The 20,227-nt window shown below is 46.5% G+C and overlaps 1 protein-coding gene across 1 annotated transcript in view; it reads left to right on the top strand.

The window, feature by feature from the left end:
- sema3bl (sema domain, immunoglobulin domain (Ig), short basic domain, secreted, (semaphorin) 3bl) overlaps window positions 1-20,227 on the top strand; it is a 203,379-nt gene that overhangs the window by 69,306 nt on the left and 113,846 nt on the right. The window contains exons 2-3 of the mRNA XM_070895589.1: window positions 3,216-3,376; window positions 19,000-19,062. Of these exons, the coding sequence (XP_070751690.1) occupies window positions 3,216-3,376; window positions 19,000-19,062 (224 nt within the window). The remainder of the gene's footprint in view (window positions 1-3,215; window positions 3,377-18,999; window positions 19,063-20,227) is intronic.

Here is a 20,227-nt window from a genome sequence, read left to right as displayed (position 1 = left end):
TGATTTTGATTGAGGGACAGCGGGGAGAACTCCCCTGCTCTTCTTTCAAATAGTGCTGTGGGATCTTTTACGTCCAACCTAGAGGGCAGATGGGGCCTCGGTTTATTGTTTAATCCCATAAAGGCACCTCTGACAGTGCAGCACTCCCTTGCTACAGTACTGGAGTGTCAGCCTAGATGTTTGTGCTCCAGTCTCTGAAGTGGGACTTGAACCCACAACCTTCTGACTCAGAGATCAGGATGCTACCCACTGAGCCACGGCTGACACTAAGACCCAGTATTGGAGATGAACAGACTGTATAGTTATGCCTTCTGCCCTGAACACTGATGGTTGCCAGGCCAAACCCAGCCCTTCCTGAACCGAACTAATCTTATCTTATTGTTGTGTCCTGGCAGTACACCACAAACTTAGCAAGCTATTCAGTAATGGTGCCTTTAGATTGCAGAATGTCTTAAAATGGCACAGAGTAAGGTATCATGTGACTTTAATTCTAGGTCCAACATGTAGATCCAGCCAAACTTTTAATTGCTAGAATAATCTGGAGGTTATATAAATTGACCATGGATCGCTCCAATGGCAATGTGCCTGCCAGAATATGATGTCTTGATACATAAGCCTATTTATACATTTTGACTGTTTCAAGGGTGTCGTTTGTTAACACCATAACATTCAAAGTCTTGCAGAGTAAAACTATACAGTTGACTAACTCCTGAAACTCGCTTTCGAATGAATGTAGAGGTTTCATTGGCAAGCATGGCATAATTAGAACACCTCTGTCAATAGCAGGCACTTGAGCACAAATTATAAGCTGACACTCCAGTGCAGTGCTGAGGGAGTGCTGCACTGTCGGAGGTGCTGTCTTGGGGATAAGACGTTAAACCGAGGCCCTGTCTGCTCTCTCACGTGGACGTAAAAGATCCCCTGGCACTATTTCGAAGAAGAGCAGGGGAGTTATCCCCAGTGTCCTGGCCAATATTTAAACCTCAAGCAACCTCACTGAAACAGATTATCTGGTCATTGATCACATTGTTGTTTATGGGATCTTTCTGTGCGCAAATTGGCTGCTGCGTTCTCTACATTACAACAGTGACTACACTGCAAAATGTAGTTCAACAGCTGCAAAGCACTTTGAGACGTTCTGAAGTCGTGAAAGGTACTATATAAATACAAGTATTTTTTTCTTTCTTTGTTCCTTGTCTATAACTCTCCCAAAAATGTGTGTCCTTAGCTGGGGAATTTCTTTTTAAAACCTGCCAACACCTCATTCAGGTTTTCTTAATGTGTTGGAAGAAAGACATGAACAGAAAGTTCACAAGAATTAATAACAGAGGTTGAAATCCTCAATAACGGTGGTTCAGAATAGACTTGGGGAATGTACAAGCAGCACAGGAGTCTGCTGTTCCTATTGATTTATGAATCAGACTTCCAGTATTGTTGCTGAGTTTTGCTAGAGATTATTAGACTCAGATGTTTAGATTCAACTTTTATTCCTCTATCAGATTAATGCGGGACAGTGCAGTTTTAAAAGGGAAACACACACGTCGAACATAAGAACATAAGAAATAGGAGCACGAGTAGGCCATTCGGCCCATCGAACCTGTTCCGCCATTTAATAAGATCATGGCCGATCTTAAAAATTCAGCTTTACAACAGCCCAAGCTGGGACTGGAACTCCCGATCATTAGTCCAGGTCAATCAGATCACTAGTAACATCACCACTACACCACCAAGTCTGACTAGTTAAAGTACTAGTCTCACTGTCGGGATCCATTCTTAGATGGGAATATTGGCCCTGAATTTGCGGTTAGAGGTTTGAATAAATTCGAAGGCTTCGATCCGCAAATAAATGCCCAAATACTCGGTGGTCCGGGAGGTACCGAGACTTGTGGTCCTGGGCCCCTCCCGCGTATGTACAGAATCCTCATTAACATAAATGGGAATACCCCAAAAATACATCTACACTTCAAATTAAAAAAAAATTAAATTACATATTTAAAGTTAATTAAAATAGCATTTAATTAAATATTTAAAACAAAAATGTACTTTTTTGTAAAATAAACTTACATGTTTAAAGAGGCTAAAAATAAACTTACCTTATTTCACAGGGTTTTAATGCATAAATGATTAATAAAGTTTTATTTTTTTTAAACTCTTACACTGGTAAAAGCAGGCCTTACACGTACTTTTACCTGGCGTAAGAATTTCACGGGCATTCCCTGGGCAGAAGTTGGACAAATAGCCCAACTCTCCATCCGCGGAGGCCCTTTTCCCGAGGATGCGTTGGATCTGTCGAGAAGAGTCTTGACAGATCGCAAGTTCCGTGTTTTAGCGCACGTGCAGCGCGTGGCTAAACCCGGAACTTGGGCGCCACCTACGGGCGCGTGGGCACCACATACACGCCCCTAGGGGCCTCAAATTATGGCCTATTATCATCAGGGCCTCGTTCGAGAGCTGTCCCGAGGAAATTGGGAGATAGAATTCCTTGAAATGATCACACGGGGGCTTCGATGGGCTTGTCATTTCCAGTTGTCGTATTCTACTTCCGTGCCCCCACACTGTTGGGCTCATTATCCTCCCAGTCAATTTCACCAAATGTGTCAGCCGTGGCTCAGTGGGCCTCGCCTCACAGTCAGAAGGTTGTGGGTTTAAGTCCCACTCCAGAGACTTGAGCACAAAATTCTAGGCTGACACTTCAATGCAGTACCAAGGGAGTGCTGCATTGTCGGAGGTGCTGTTTTGCGGATGAGGCATTAAACTGAGGCCCCGTCGGCTCTCTCAGGTGGATATAAAATATCCCACGGCACTATTTTGAAGAAGAGCAGGGGAGTTATCACAGGTATCCTGGACAGTATTTATCCCTCAATCAACATCACAAAAACAGATTATCTGGTCATTATCACATTGCTATTTGTGGGAGCTTGCTGTGTGAAAATTGGTTGCTGTGTTTCCTACAGTGCAACAGTGACTACACTCCAAAAAAGTACTTAATTGGCTGTAAAGTGCCTAGGGTTGACCTGAGGTTATGAAAGGTGCTATATAAATGCAAGTCTTTCTTTCTAATGATAGTGTCAGCAGACACTGTATGAAATGATCAGAGTTGCCATGTTGATAAACAATGATATACTCGGTACATTTTGACCTACCTGTAGTGGAATAATCAAAAACCCAACAATGAAAGGCAGGTTAACTAAACACCATTGTTTTCTTTGCTTCAGATCTCTTGGCAGCCAATCGGTCCGTTATGTTCTTTGGTCACCGTGGTTTCCTGGATTTCCGTTCGATGTTCCTCGATGAGTACCATGACCGTCTGTTCATTGGAGCCAAGGACACCTTGTACTCACTCCAACTGGACCGGGCAAACACCGATGCCAGAGAGGTAACTCCCGTTATTTCACTTTGTTGATTTACATTCTTTTGCTGCTCCAGGACAGAGTGGGGCGAATCAAGAACGAGGGGGATATAATCTTAAAATTAGAGCCAGGCCATTTAGGAGGGAAACCTGGAAGCACTTTTTCCACAGAAAGGGTAGTGGAAATCTAGAACCAGGGGTCATCAACTCCAGAGAAGGGGGTTGGCCTTTTAAGACCAAGATGAGGAGGAATTTCTTCACTCACAGGGTTGTAAATCTTTGGAATTCTCTGCCTCAAAGAGCCGAGGATGCTCAGTCATTGAGTATATTCAAGGCGGAGACAGATAGATTTTTGGGTTCAAGAGGAATCAAGGGATATGGAAATTGGGCAGGAAAGTGGAGTTGAGCTCAGAGATCAGCCATGATCTTATTGAATGGCGGAGCAGGCTTGAATGGCCTTATGGCCTACACCTGCTCCTAATTCTTATGTTCTTATGTTCTCATGGAATTCTATCACCCAAAAGAATATGGACACTGGGACAATCTGAGCCCTCAAGACTGAGATCTTTTATTAGGGAAGGGTATCGAGGGAAATGGAGCAAAGGCGGTTATATGTAGTTGAGTTGCAGATTGGCACCTCATGTTGATGGCACGCTTGGGGTTTGGAGAGCCTGCAGACTATAGTAGAAGAGTAAGGCTGTGCCAGAAAGGGACCCCACTTTTGAAATTCCTACGAAAGAATGATCTGGAGCTCAAAATGGTGGGCTGTGTCTCATTTTCAACAGTGGAGATATAGGACTCAATTTTCCCCAGTGATTTGCGCCGTTTTTTTTGAGCAGGCTGCTTTTTTTGGCCAAAGTTAATAAAAACACAATTTTCCCGATCAATTTGCACTAGTTAGTTACAACTTTTTTAGGTACGTTTTTTTCAGCCAAAAGGGGCGTAACCTGCCACCCGCGCCAATTCTGGCCATTTAATCAAGTTTGGCCAGCTAAGAGTTATTCCAGTTCTGCTTAGGCTAGCGTATGTGGCATCTGCAGAAAAACCTTCAGGAGAGTTAAAGAAATCGGCGCATGTAAGTGCAGCAGATGCCCGGACAGCAGCAGGAGAGGTAAGAGAGGGGGAGGGTGGGGGGAGAGCCTTTTAGTATAGTTAGGTGTGGGGACCAGGAGGGAGGAGGCCATTCAGCCTGGGATAGGGGCGGGCGAGTGGACAGGGAGGCCACTTGGCCTGGGCTAGGGGAAGGGGATCGGACCTGGAGGCCACTCGGCCTGGGCTAGGGGCGGGGGAGCGGACAGGGAGGCCACTTGGCCTGGGCTAGGGGAAGGGGATCGGACCTGGAGGCCACTCGGCCTGGGCTAGGGGCGGGGGAGCGGACAGGGAGGCCACTTGGCCTGGGCTAGGGGAAGGGGATCGGACCTGGAGGCCACTCGGCCTGGGCTAGGGGCGGGGGAGCGGACCGGGAGGCCACTCGGCCTGGGTTAGGGGTGGGGGAGCTGACTGGGAGGCCACTCGGTCTGGGCTAAGGGCGGGGGAGCTGACTGGGAGGCCACACAGCCTGGGCTAGGGGCCGGGAAATGGACTGGGAGGCCACTCAGCCTGGGTTAGGGGCCGGGGAGCAGACCGGGAGGCTACTCGGCCTGGGCTAGGGGTGGGGGAATGGACTGGGAGGCCACTCAGCCTGGGTTAGGGGCCGGGGAGCGGACCGGGAGGCCACTCGGCCTGGGCTAGGGGCGGGGGAATGGACTGGGAGGCCACTCGGCCTGGGCTAGGGGCGGGGGAGCTGACCGGCAAGCCCTTCGGCCAGGACTAGGGGTTGTGGGAGCAGGGCCGGCAAATCACTTAGGGCTAGGGCCAGGTGGAGGAATGGACCAGGAGGCCCCTCGGCCTGGGATAGGGGCAGGGATCGGCACTGGCATTGGGGGGTGGAGAGGGAGGGCGGCGACTTTAATAATTGGAGGTAAGTTGCTGCAATGTGTTTTAATGTGTCGCGAGCTGGCTGTATGTTTCACTTTGCAGCCTCCGCCCGCAAAGTGTCCCTGGTTACCATGGCAACCCGCGAAAAGTAAAGGACAAGTTATGCCACGCCAAAATGAAGAAATCCAACGGGAAAACTTAGAACATTTTTTTTGGTGTACTTGGGGCCCCAAGAAAACGGGCGTAACTCTTCAAGTATGCCAAACAAAAGCTTTGGGGAAAATTGAGCCACACAATGAGGAGACAGTGTGTGTGGAATGGTGTATTTGCAGTTCAGGAGGAGCAAGGGAAGAGATAATTTGTATTGATAAAATGCTTTAACATGTTGTCGGGGCCTCACAGAGCACTCCACAACCAACAAATGACTTTTTGAATTCACTGTTGATATGTAGACAAGCACATTAGCCAATTTGCATGCAAAAAGATGCACAAAGCAAATGTGATGGATGACCAGTTAATCTGTTTGTGGCCGCCCTCCTATGTGCTTCAGAGACATGGACTATGTACAGTAGGCAGCTCAAATCACTGGAGAAGTACCACCAACGCTGCCTTCGCAAAATCCTGAAAATCCATTGGTAGGATAGGCACACCAAGGTCAGTGTTCTCGCTCAGGCCAACATCCCCAGCATCGAGGCATTGACCACGCTCCGATGGACAGGCCACATTGTCCGCATGCCTGATCCCGAAACAAGCGCTCTACTCCGAGCTCCGTCACGGCAAGTGAGTCCCAGGAAAGCAGAGAAAACTCTTCAAGGACGCCCTCAAAGCCTCCTTGAAAAAATGCAACATCCCCACCAACTCTTGGGAATCCCTGGCCCAAGACCGCTCAAAGTGGAGGAGAAGCATCTGGGAAGGCATCAAGCACCTCGAGTCTCTTCGCCAGGAGCACGTAGAAGCCAAGAACCAACAGGGGAAGGAGCGTACGACAAATCAAGCACCCCACCCACCCGTCCCTCCAACGACCATCTGCCCCACCTGTGACAGAATCTGTAGATCCCGCATAGGACTCATTGGTCACCCTTAGAACTCGTATTAGTGTGAAAGCAAGTCATCCTCGACTCCGGGGGGCTGCCGCAGAGAGAGAAATAGTGATGTTCGTTGAGGGAGGACTGTTGTCCCGGAAAGCTCCCTGCTCTTCTTCAAACAGTGCCATGGGAACTTTTTATATCCAGCAGACAGGTTAACATCTCCTCACCTTTAACAATTCACAGGGCAGCGCTCCCTCAGCACTGCACTGGAGTGTTAACCTGAATGAGCTGCTCAAATCCTAGAGTGAGGCTTGAACCCACAACCTTCTGACTCAGAAGCTAGCCAACTGAGTCAAACTGACACAGGACTGACGAATGCAGTAATAATGTGACAATCGAGAACGACACACAGCCAGCTTGGAGGTGAGGCAAGGATCAACTATCAGATAACAAGCTTTTCTTGTACTCCTGGTGCACTGAGGAGTGAAGGAGTTGGAACTGCAGACAGTTCTATCTGTGACACTTCATAAATCAAATAAAACAATGTGCTTGTGATTAAAGGAGAAGGCAATAGTATGGATTAAGCCGGTCCTTGGTGTAATTGTAATAATAAATTAGCCTGACATATGCAATCAGCAATGGAGTGATATCATTGCACAACCAGTCACCTCATCATCCAATGGACATCAATAGTAAGTTCAGATCCAGCTTGAAAGGCAATTTAATGAGATGGCGACAACCTATAAACCTCTTAATCTCCACTAAACTAATTAAATAAATCTGGAAATGGGAATTATTATGAGTACTGCTGACGTCTTTGACATCCCTTAAAACTTCCACCAGCCACTCCACCCTTCAGAATCTCCGACCCAGTACAAGGGAATTTGCTCGCTTGAAAGCCAAGAGCAATTAGTGATTAGATCAAGATGATTTCACTTGCTACCGTGGTTACTTTAGAAACGCCTTAAGCTCCTATTTCACTACTAAATGTTATTCCAGTGAGCCATATAAACAGTGCAGGTCAGCGATAATATTAATTGGAAGGCGCCCAGCCTGCCAGAGTAAATAGGCAAGAGGCCAGTATTCCTTCAAGCTGAGGCCTTTTTACACCATGCGCTGAAGTGAAACAAGACTTGAGGGGCCCCTGGTCACTCTTGGTTGTTACTGAGGTTGAGGCATTGTGATGTGCAAGGCAGTTTGAGTTGGATAGACCTGTAGTGAGTTTCTCTTGTCCTGACCCGTCAATACGAATTTAAAAGGTCAAGAAGCCCAACTAGCGTTGTTTAATTATTTTCAATCACAATTTGTTGGGATCTTTTCCCTGCAGTTTTTGCTTCCCTATTTAGCCAGTTGTGAAACCTACCCAGCTAGGCACGATTAGAATAAGTATTCCCTGTGAGAAACTAGGAACATATTTTGTCCTCTCTTCAATGAACCACGCTTTGACCAAGCTTTTGGTCACCATAATGTATTTGATTCATGGGTTCTCTGCTTAAGAATTCATAGCATATTAAAAACCAGTTGGTTTATTCACAAAGGTTTAAGAATCACACTACACATTACCAGTTCATCCACCAAGCTCACAACCACCTGCCGCATCATGGATCCCCTGAACCCAACTGGCTGGGGTTTTATTGAGTCTTGTGAACATCACGTGACTGGCTAAGCCACTCACAATGCAACAGCTCTACAAACCTGTGGGCATGCTCACGGGTGCATACATTACAGTCACCTGCCCAAATTTCCCCTTCTGTGGCTCGGTGTCACATTTTTTGTCTCATAATACTCCTGTGAAGCGCCCCTTGGGACGCTATATAAATACAAGTTGTTGTTGTTGAAAGTGCAGGCATCAAACAAACTGTCAGCTATTTTGTTTACAGCCTTCGCCACCAATAAAATGGCTACCCCCCTCCCCTCCCGCCCCCCCCCCCCCCCACTCTTGCTCATCAGTTATGGCGCCATTTGTGGCAGGGCAGCTGTCAACTGGTCAAGGATTGCTTTAGAATCTCTGAAGAAATAAGGTTCTAAGATGTCACTGAGGAAGTGTACATCCAATGTAAAGGTTGCTCTCCAACGCCTACTTTTCATTTTGGGGATGAGAATAATCTAATGGAATAATCATTTTGAGTTCTGTAGAGCAGCCTGTTTGAAATTGGACATACATTGGGTGTGGGGCAAACTGATTGATTGTGGTTCTGCTCACGGAGTGACTTCTCAGCAGGGCCGTGCGTGTGGGGGGCTGTTCGGTCTATAAGAAGATTAGAACATGAGAAATAGGAGCAGGAGTAGGCCATTTGGCCTCTCCAGCCTGCTCCACCATTCAATAAGATCATGGCTGATCTGATCCTGGCCTCAACTTCACTTCCCTGCCCACTTCCCATAACCCTTGACTCCCTTATCGCTCAAAAATCTGCCGCTCTCCACCTTAAATATATTCAGTGACCCAGCCTCCACAGCTCTCTGGGGTAGAGAATTCCAAAGATTCACGAGCCTCTGAGAGAAGAAATTCCTCCTCATCTCTGTTTTAAATGGGCGACCCTTTATTCTGAAACTATGCCCCTTAGTTCTAGATTTCCCTACGAGGGGAAACATCCTCTCAGCATCTACCCTGTCGAGCCCCTTCAGAATCTTATACATTTCAAATGATCACATCTCATTCTTCTAAACTCCAATGAGTATAGGCCCAACCTGCTCAAACTTTCTTCATAAGACAACTCTATACCAGCCAGAAGCTCAGTGATTCCCCCAAATTAGCAGCTTGCCTTTTTTCTTTGTCTTCTCTGTTTTTATTGTTTCTTTCTCATACCTCTTATCTTTTCCACATTATTCTCCATATACCACATCAATATGATTGGAATCATAGAATCTTACAACAGGTCATTCGGTCCATTGTGCCGGTGCTGGCTCTTTGAAAGAACTATCTGATTAGTCTCACCACCACTCCCTAACCACCACACCCCCCACCCCTCAACCCCGCTCTTCCCCACAGCCCTGCAGATTTTTCTGTTTCCATCTATGTCGAATTTCATTTTGAAAGTTACTATTGAATCTGCTTCCAATAACAACTTGCATTTACATAGCGCCTTTAGAGTGGCAAAGCATCCCAAGGGGCGCTTCACAGGAGCATTATCAAACAAAATTTGACACCGAGCCACCTAAGGAGATGTTAGGAAAGAGGTCGGTTTTAAGGAGCGTCTTCAAGGAGGAAAGAGAGTTAGAGAGGTGGAGAGGTTTAGGGGTGAATTCCGGAGCTTAGGGCCCAGGCAGCTGAAGTCACGGCCGCCACTGATGGAGCGATGGAAATCGGAGCAGCGCAAGAGGCCAGAAACATCCTTTCAGGCAGTGCATTCCAGATCATAACAACACACTGCATAAAAAAGAAAAATCTCATCTCCAAATAAAGCCCTGCAACCCTCCATGCTCCTCCAATTCTGGCCTCTTACGTATCCCTGATTTACAGCGCTCCACCATTTGTTCTTGTCCTCTGGTTACCGACTCCCACCCCCTCCCCTCCCCGACAGTGGAAACAGTCTCTCCCTGACTACTCTATCAAAACCCTTCATAATTGTTATGAGGCGAGCAGTCAAACTGACAGAACCTGAAGTGGGCCATGTGAGTTTTTTTCTGAAACATGTAAATGGAGCTCTTCCAACAGAGAAATTTGCAACGTTTAGTGAAACAATTACAAGCAGGTGCAGATCCTGGCCACAGGGCCGTGGCAACTGAGCCAAGTGCTAGCCTGACTGGGGATTGTCATCATATCCAATCGTACACGATAACAAATTGTTTCCTTTGGGACATGAACGCACATAACTCCGAGATGTGTAACTGCCAAAGAACGACTGTACACAGGAATCACTTTAGAACAAGCGACTCACAAGTCAAAGGGAGGGGGCGGGTGTGGGGGGGGTGGGGGGGAGGGGGAGGGGGCAGGTATGGTGGTAGATGAAAGGACTGTCGACCTTCTGGAGCCAGGCCCACTTACATAGAATTGCATAGAGGTTACAGCACAGAAACAGGCCATTCGGTATAACTGGACTATGCCAGTGTTTGTGCTCCACACAAACCTCCTGCCTGCCACCCTTCTTCATCTCATCCTGATGTGAGAGGGTTGTACTATGAGGAGAGATTGAGTAGAATATGCCTATACTCTCTGGAGTTTAGAAGAATGAGAGGTGATCTTATTGAAACTCTTAGCGGACTTGACAGGGTAGATGCTGAGAGGTTGTTTCCTCTGGCTGGAGAGTCTGGAACTAGGGGACACAGCCTCAGGATAAAGGGTCGACCATTTCAGACTGAGATGAAGAGGGTTGTGAACCTTTGGAATTCTCTGCCCCAGAGAACTGTGGATGCTGAATCATTGAGTATATTCAAAACAGAGATCGACAGGTTCATGGGCACTATGGGAATCAAGGGATATGGAGATAGTGCGGGAAGATGGAGTTGATGTAGAAGGTCAGCCATGATCTTGTTGAATGGCGGAGGAGGCTCAAGGTGCCTCATGACCTACACATGCTCCTATTTCTTAACCCCATCAGCATAACCTTCTATTCCTTTCTCCCTCATGTGTTTATCTAGCTTCCCCTTAAATGAAAGAAACATAAAAACTTTGATTTATATAGCACCTTTCACGACCACCGGACGTCTCAAAGCGCTTTACAGCCAATAAAGTACTTTTGGAGTGTAGTCACTGTTGTAATGTGGGAAACACGGCAGACAATTTGTGCACAGCAAGCTCCCACAAACAGAAATATGATAATGCCCGGATAATCTATTTTTGTTAAATGCATCTATGGTAACCCTCAACCACTCCCTGTGTAGTGAGTTCCACATTCTCACCACTCTCTGGGTAAAGAAGTTTCTCCTGAATTCCTTTCTGGATTTATTTGTGACTATCTTATATTTATGGTCCCTAGTTTTGGACACCCCCAGTTCCCGACGGTCCAGTTTAATGAACGTTGTGTGGCACACGTTTGCAGGTAAGTGGATGGGTGCGAAGAGATGAGGGAGGGAAAAGGTCTGCGATCGTGCAGAACTCTGGTTCGTATCTGCAAACCCAAACCTTCAGAAGCAGATGGATGGAACAAGCAGCGGGCTTCTGTTACACTGTGTCAAAATGTCCACTTGTGACTTCTTGGCAGTTCTGAATGCCGTCAACAACGACAACACCAATGTGCATTTATATAGCACCCTTAATGTAGTAAAACTACCCTGGGTACTTTACTATGTCAACATAAGCCTCTAGATGTAGGCCATGGAGCCTCTCCCTCACACTCGACACCTTTTAAGTATGCTGATGACACCCAGCTCTGCCTCAATACCACTTCTTTCCACCCCTCCCTCAGAAGGTGTCTTAGAATAAGGATTCGCCCATTTAGAAATGAGATGAGGAAGAATTTATTCTCTGAGGGTGGTAAACCTGTGGAATTCTCTGCCCCAGAGAGCTGTGGAGGCTGAGTCATTGAATATATTTAAGGTGGAGATAGACAGATTTTTGAATGATAAGGGACTGAATGGTTAAGGGGAGCGGGCAGGAAAGTGGAGGTGAGCCCAAGATCAGATCAGCCATAATCTTATTAAATGGCGGAGCAAGCTCGAGGGGCCAAATGGCCTAATCCTGCTCCTATTTCTTATGTTCCCTCAAGAAAGGGGAGTCAGAGATAATGGAAGGTATGTCAACCTTCTGACTGAACGTTTCTGGTTTTTGCATGCTAACTGGAAGAAAGACGTACTAGTTTAAGATTCTATCGCATGGAGAATCCTAGAAGTCATTAAACAAAATGTGGCTATGGTTGCATAAATCCAAAGCAGATTATCATTTGACTCACGCACAAATAATGAGAAGCTCCACAGGGACATGTAATGTGGTGAGGTGCAGGAGCAGAGATATGTCAACCTTCTCTGAGGGTTTCGTTCTTTGTCTTGTTTTCATTCCTGACCTCTTTTGTCAACTTGTACATCTGCATGTGACGTATATACTTGCATGTCCTGTCCCATTTCTCCCACACTCATCCCTTCCAAATACACCACACATATTGGCCTAATGACAAAGATTGTTTTCGTTGATACGAAGACTAGATTTCTCTTATGATCTTGCTTGTGGGAAGTGAGGGGAAAGCAAAACTGTGGCCCGGGAGAGTTTGAAAGGGGCTGCGATTCATCTGTGGGACATTGTAGCCTAAGGCAAGCACTTAAGTAAAATATAATTAGGTTTGCCAGAAAATGAGACAACCTGAATCACAAATAACCTTCAAAATGAAGGAAAACTTGAGGGAAGTTCAATCCAGCAGAAACAAAGGCAATCACTCCAATTACCCCAACCCCTCATCTATTACTGATTAGTTGAATTAATGTTTGCCTTGGCCTTGTGACTAGCTCTCAAAGACATGGGCGTCGCATGGGCCTCTGACAAAAGATGTGCTTTATCCATTCCAGCAGTGGCGGCCTAATGGGATCCAGCACTGTGAGAAAAAAAGAAAGAAAGCCTTGCATTTATATAGCACCTTTCACAACCACGGATGACTCAAAGCGCTTCACAGCCAAGGAAACACTTTTGAAGTGCAGTCACTGTTGTAATGAGAGTACAATAATCGCCTCATGTCAGCACTGGGGATTGTGCAAGAGAGAGGTCAACAGCAAAGATGCTGGTGCCCCATGATTCAGGCAGTGGCGATCAAGGCATAAAGTTCACAAACAATGGGGGTAATTTTAACAAGGAAGAACGGGTTGGGGGTCAGGAGTGTACTTAAAATCAGGAAGCCCGACAGCAACTCGGCTCCAATCCGCCGATTTCTGTGTTTAACTGATTGGCTGTGAGTAACCCCGATCATTAGAGCAGGCGGCTGGGCAATTAAGGCAACGGTAAAGATCATAATTACATGGAAATTAAGGGGCTTTTCAAATGAATGTAATCTTTCCTTTGCATTTGACGCCTCCAGCACTGGCTTCCTGGGGCTCGGGAAACTCGCCGGTGAAAGGGGTCACGTTTCAGGAGCAGGTCATGGGGGGAGGGGGAGGGCCATAAAGTTTCCGTGCTTAGAGTTGCTTTGTCATTTCCCTCTGGCAAACGTTTGGCAAAGAGTTCATCATTCTGTATTGCTCAGAATTATCTAGCCCAATGCAATGAAATGGGGAGCCCGCTGAACTGAAAGACTGGACCAGACTGGTCTTTACAGTGCAACAACAACAACAACTTGTGTTTATATAGCACCTTTAACACAGTGAAACGTCCCAAGGTGCAAAGGGATATAGACAGGCTAAGTGAGTGGGCAAAATTTGGCAGATGGAGTATAATGTGGGTAAGTGTGAGGTTATCCACTTTGGCAGAAAAAATAACAAGCAAATTATTATTTAAATGGAGAAAAATTACAAAATTCAGCAGTACGGAGGGACCTAGGGGTCCTTATGCATGAAACACAAAAAGTTAGCATGCAGGAACAGCAAATAATCAGGAAGGCAAATGGTATGTTGGCCTTTATTGCAACGGCGACAGAGTATAAAAGCAGAGAGTTTCTGCTACAATTGTATAGGGTATTGGTGAGGCCACACCCAGAGTACTGCGTACAGTTTTGGTCTCCTTATTTAAGGAGGGATATACTTGCATTGGAGGCAGTTCAGAGAAGGTTTATTAGGTTGATTCTTGAGATGATGGGGTTGACTTATGAGGAAAGGTTGAGTAGGTTGGGCCTATACTCGTTGGAGTTTAGAAGAATGAGAGGTGATCTTATTGAAATATATAAGATACTGAGGGGACTCGACAAGGTAGATGCAGAGAGGATGTTTCCCCTCGTGGGGGAATCTAGAACTGGGGGGCATAGTTTCAGAATAAGGGGCGCCCATTTAAAACTGAGATGAGGAGGAATTTCTTCTCTGATTGTTGTAAATCTGTGGAATTCTCTGCCCCAAAGAGCTGTGGAGGCTGGGTCATCGAATATATTTAAGGTGGAGATAGACAGATCTTTGAGCAATAAGGGTTATGGGGAGCGGGCAGGGAAGTGGAGCTGAGCCCATGATCAGATCAGCCAAATTGAGGGGATCCTTCATAACTCGGCCTTTACCCGCTGCCACTAAGGCGCAGTTGTGGGTTTTAGCTGCTCCAGCTTTCTGCAGCCCTTGGCTGTGGGGTGAGGAGAAATGTGAGATGGTCATAATCATATGTTCCTTCTAATTTTGTTTTCCGTGTTCAGTCCCTTTAAATTTGCGGCATGGCTGTGCATGCATGGTATCTTCCAGCAGCAACAGCTTGTGAGTGGCCTGTTCAGGACCTCTCGCTGGGGGTAACATTGGTCACAATCCTGGAGCTCCTGACAGTACTGCAGTATAAGTGTAGTGCAGTGCAATGTGTAACACATAGAATAGAACAGTATGGTACAGTGTAGTGTAGTAGCTATTATGTGACTGCTGTAATCTATGCACCTGTGAGTATGCTCACAGGTTTTGGCTTAGTCAGTCACGTGATGTTCCAAGAATTCTTAAGGTCTCGGTCATCCACGATGAGGCAGCAGTTGTGAGCCTCGTGGATGAACTGGTGATGTACAGTGTGATTGTTAAACCTTTGATAATAAACCAACCAGTTCTTAATAGCAATGTGTTCCAAGAATTCTTAAGCAAAGAACCCATGAAACAAATACATTACAACTGCTTTACCTAATTGTGAATGCAGAGTGGACCCCACAAAAACAGGCTTGAAAGATCATATAATGGTGCCAGATTTCCTCTTGCCCAAGGAAATGACTTTGCCTCACAACACTGCATCTCAATAAACTGGCATCTAATTTGCTGCTGTTTCCTCCAATTCCATCCAAACTGGGTCATGCCAAAGGCGCAGCCAATGCTGTGAGTCAGTCTGGATGTGACGTCCTGTGGACATTTTTGCTTCATTCTTGGGGTGTGGGCAGCACTGCCCACATTTATTGCCCATCCCGAATTGCCCTTAAGAAGAGCGGAATTGATACAGTTGAGAGAGCAGTTAAGAGTCACCCACACCGGTGTGGAACTGGAGTCACAGAAAGGCCAGACCAGGTAAGGGCGGCAGATTTCCTTCCCTGAAAGACACTAGTGAACCAGTTGGTTTTTTTCATGCCAATCGGACAGCTTGCTGGTCATGGTCACGAATACAGATTTTCTTAAACGGAATTCAAATTCTCGAACTGCCATTCTTTGAGTGAGTCTGGAAGTGACGTCCTAAAGGCATGTTAACATGTGACTCTATGGGCTGGATTTTCAGCTTTGCTCATTTTCGGGTTGTTAGTGGCGGCGGAGCGGTAACGTTTGCGCCCGGGAACAGTTTGCGTCTCAGTCAGCAAAATTGGGCAGCTGGGTCCTGAGTGTTGGGGCGGATCGCTAAGGGAGGCATTGCACACCTCTATTCCTTTGCCCCGACTTCGCCATTCCCGCCGTACTTGCACACGTTCCAATCACTGAGCCACGGTTGACACACACAAGTCTCAAAGAAGGAACTGGTCAGTTTGAAACTTCTAAGACGCCACTGAACCTGAAAAAGGAGGGTCATCACAATTCTATCTATCCAAGCATGGCGAGATCTCTCTCCGCTTCAATCTCTTGAGTGAAAAAAGAAAGAAAAATCAGTTTCGATGAAAATCAGTTTCCCCGGTGATAAGAAATTCAAAAAGGAAAGAGACACTGTTAGTATTTAAAAGAATCAGAGTGGTTCTTAACAGTTGTAATTTGTCCACTCGCAGAGTCGGATTACAAACTTTGTGAGGTCGGGGTGAAGGAGCGGCAAGAGATTATAGAGCAACGTGATTGGGGTCCAGGAGAGGCGAGAGTTCGGGGCCCAGAAGAGGCGAGGATCCAGGGGCAGCACGGGCTAGCCCACACTGCGATATGTGTGCGCACTAGGTCCATGCAGCAGAGCTGGTCTCCAGTCGTCTTGGTTAATCCTTGTCACTGGACCAAGACCTAGCTCTGTCAAGCCCGTGTGGTGACTGGTGTGCAACGGCCACCACACGTTAAAAAAACCATGCACAGGCATCTTCCACCCTTCAACATGTAGTTCGGGACCTGGAATACTAGGCCCTTCATTGAAACACCTGTGAACTCATCCCTTTTTGGTGGAAGCAAGTCATCCTCGATTCGAGGGACCGCCTAAGAAGAAGAAGAGGACCCCTCTCTTAGGGTGCTAAGCCGGCTGAGTATGCAAAAATCCCAAGATAAGCACTCTACGAGAGGCCTGGGGAGAACAAAACACCCGGAAAAACAACACAAAAAATATTCACCAATCAATAGCACACGCCACCACACCATAATTCGCAAAAAAAAAGATAAGAAACAATCACACTTACTTGAGGTTGACATTACCTCACTGCAGCTGCTACAGCTCGGACTGCCTGCTCTCACAGGCGGTCCCAGCACGTCGCTCTCCGGAGCACGAAGGGTTGGGCGTGATCCAAAAATCGAGCCGATGTCGCAACTAGGGGCTTGCCTCTTCCGGGCGGTAATGCTCCGTGCCCCGCCGAAATTGGCCCTGAAAATCCTGGCGGGGCGCTGAAAGCTGGCCGTCTGCCCAGAAGAGCACACTGCCGCCATTGCCGCACCTCCGGGGCGAAAACAGAGGTGGCAATAAGCGGAGAACCCAGCCCATATTGTCATGGCTTTGTCCACTTGTCTCAAATAATGTATCCGGGATGGTCCAATTTGAGCTCTCCTACTGGATCATTTGTCCAAGCCTCTGGATCACTTGTCCAGTAACATAACCACTGTGCTGCCGTACCCCACTGTATTGAAGTGGTGCTGCGATGCCAAGAGGTGGCATTCTTCGGATGAGACCTCAAACTCCAGGGCCCATCTGCCTACTCAGGTACAAAAAAGATCCCACGGTATTATTTGAAGAAAAGCAAGGAATTTCCCTCTTGTCCTGCTAAACATTTCTCCTTCAACTAGCACCACTAAAAGTATAGCCCCTTCTGCTGTGTATCTGTAAAGCATACACTCCCATGTTCCACCACCAGGGAGCGCATCCCCTGAAGTCCCAAAGGATCCCAGCATCCCTTGGGAGCACTGTATATAAGCCGGCCCCTAAGGCCTGTTCCTCACTCTGGAGTGTCTTAATAAAGACTGAGGTCACTGTAACTTTAACCTCCCTGTGTGCAGCCTCATCTGTGTTAGGAACACAATACCTTCCTGGAGTACTGTGTTCAGTTCTGGGCACCTCACCTCGGGAAGAATGTATTGGCCCTACAGGGAGTGTAGCGTAGATTTACATGAATGATACCCGGACTCCAAGGAATAAATTACAAGGAGAGATTAAAAAAACGAGTGTTGTATTCAATGATCCCGTTGATTTTTTTTTTTGGGTGCGCAGCGCGGCTCGTCCCGTTGAAAAGCCAGCGAATCGGCTGTGTGGGAGGTCCAGGGCATGGTGGCCACAGGGCCGTATTCCCTGGAATTTAGATTATTAAGGAATGATTAAGATGATCGCTGTTTTGAAGATATTAAGGGGAAGTGGTAGGTAGATGATGAGAAGCTATTTCCATTGGTTGGGGAGTCTAGGACTGGGGACCTAAAGGTTAGAGCTAGGCCTTTCAGGAGTTGAAGTTAGGAAACACTTCTACCGGCAAAGGGTGCGAGAAGTTTGGAACTCTCTTCAGCAAATGGCAGTAGAAGCTTGCTCATTTGTCAATTTTAAATCAATTTGTTAACCAAAGCTATTAAGGGATACTATTGGTGGCCGTGCCTTCTGTTGCCTAGGCCCCAAACTCTGGAACTCCCTGCCTAAACCTCTCCGCCTCTCTACCTCTCTTTCCTCCTTCAAGACGCTCCTTAAAATCTACCTCTTTGACCAAGCTTTTGCTTATGTGGCTCAGTGACACATTTTTTTAATCTCCTAATATTCCTGTGATGTTTCACTATGTCAAAGGCGCTATATAAATGCAAGTTATTGTTGTTGAAATGGGGCGAAGGAAGGTATATGGAATTAGGTCACAAAAAAACCCTGATCGCATTGAGTAACGGAACAGGCTCGAGGGGTTGAATGGCCTCCTCCTGTTCCTATGCTCTCTGTGGGACAGTGGTGGCCCAGAATTAGTGCTGTGGTTTTAGTTCTACAAGTAATCCAGAGGTCCTGGACTAATAATCCAGCAACATAAGTTCAAATCCTACCACGGTAGCTGGGGCATTTAAATTCCATTAATTCAATAAACCTGCAATTAAAAAAGCAATGGTGACCATGAAACTACCAGAACATCCCAACTGATTCACTAATGTTCTTCAGGGAAGGAAATCTGCCATCCTTACCCGGTCTGGCCTATATATGACTCTAGACCCATAGCACTGTGGTTGACTCTTAACTGCCCTCTGAAATGGCCTCGCGAGCCGTTCAGTTAAGGGCAATTAGGGATGGGCAATGAATGCAAGCCTTGCCAGCGATGCCCAAATCCCATGAATGTGAATAAAGAGAAAAAAAATCACTGCAACTTCTGACGTAAGTCATTTTGTGGAGTGCTTTGAGGTACTCAGATGTGGTAAACGTTATACAAATGTAAGTGTTCTTTTTTTCCCTGAGTGATTAAATATGAAGGGAAGTAATATATCACATTGCCACAATGTAGATGGGGAGGGTTAATTGATGATTAGCACACTTTGGGGCAGCACCTGGCTCTTGCTGCTCTTCTGCAGATGAATCACTTGTTGGATTTATTATTATTTAATCCTACTTTAACGATCCTCTTCCTTGTTCTCTTTCAGATTTATTGGCCGGCCCAGCCCGGTCAGGAAGAGGAATGTGCCCTCAAGGGAAAAGACCCATTTGTAAGTGTAAGGGATTTATTGTCTACAATAAAGTCTATTGGAGAAAAATATCATTCAGCCACTTCAACGGGCTTGCTCCATGTTTAAGTGTAATTGTACTGTATCTCATATTAAAATCCAACATAGTCCCCCGCCACCAACCCCCCCCCCCCCCCCCCCCCCCGCCACCACCATCCGTTCTATCAGATTGTCTCTGATTTGTCCATTGTAAATTGTAACCTTTCAGCTCGATTTACATCCTGGTCTCCATGTGTTTTGTCCATTCGCTCTCCTCTGCTCCTTAATTAATGGTTTCCTCGGATCCCATAAGGTTGCTGTGAGCTCAGTGCTAAAAAGAAAAAGGTTTTTTTTATATACAGGGGTTTGTGAGGCTGTGGAATTTACTACCGGAGTTAGAGGCCATGTCAACATTTAAGAATAGGTTAGATAGGATTACACAGGATATACAGCACAGAAACAGGCCATTTGGCCCAATCATTCCATGCCGGCGTTTATGCTCCACTCAAGCATCCTCCCATCTTTCTTCATCTAACTCTGTCACCATAACCCTCTATTCCCTTCTCCCTCATATGCTTATCCAGCCTCCCCTTAAATGCATCTATACTATTCGCTTCAACCACTCCCTATGATAGCGAGTTCCACATTCTCACTACTCTCTCTTCCCTACTTGATTTCTTGGTGATTATCTTATGTTGATGGCCTCTAGTTATGCTCTTCCCCACAAGTGGAAACATTCTCTCTGTATCTACTCTGTCAAAACCTTTCATGATTTTAAAGACCTCTATTACGTCATCCCTCAGCCTTCTCTTTTCAAGAGAAAAAAGACCCAGCCTCTTCATGCTTTCCTGATGGGTTTCTGCTGTCTTCTTTGAACCCTCTCCAGTGCCTGTATATCCTTTTTATTATATGGCTCAGAAACGCGGACTATATACAGCAGACACCTCAAATCACAGGAGAAGTACCACTAGCGCTGCCTTCGGTAGATCCTGCAAATCCACTGGCAGGACAGCACACCAACGTCCATGTTCTCGCTCAGGCCAACATCCCCAGCATCGAAGCACTGACGATGTTCGACCAGCTCCACATTGTCCGCATGCCCGACACAAGACTCCAAAAGCAAACGCTCTATGCGGAGCTTCGACATGGCAAGCGAGCCCCAGGTGGG

The sequence above is a fragment of the Pristiophorus japonicus genome, chromosome 12 (assembly GCF_044704955.1).
Source record: "Pristiophorus japonicus isolate sPriJap1 chromosome 12, sPriJap1.hap1, whole genome shotgun sequence".
NCBI lineage: Eukaryota > Metazoa > Chordata > Chondrichthyes > Pristiophoridae > Pristiophorus > Pristiophorus japonicus.
This window is presented reverse-complemented; position numbering and strand designations above follow the sequence as displayed.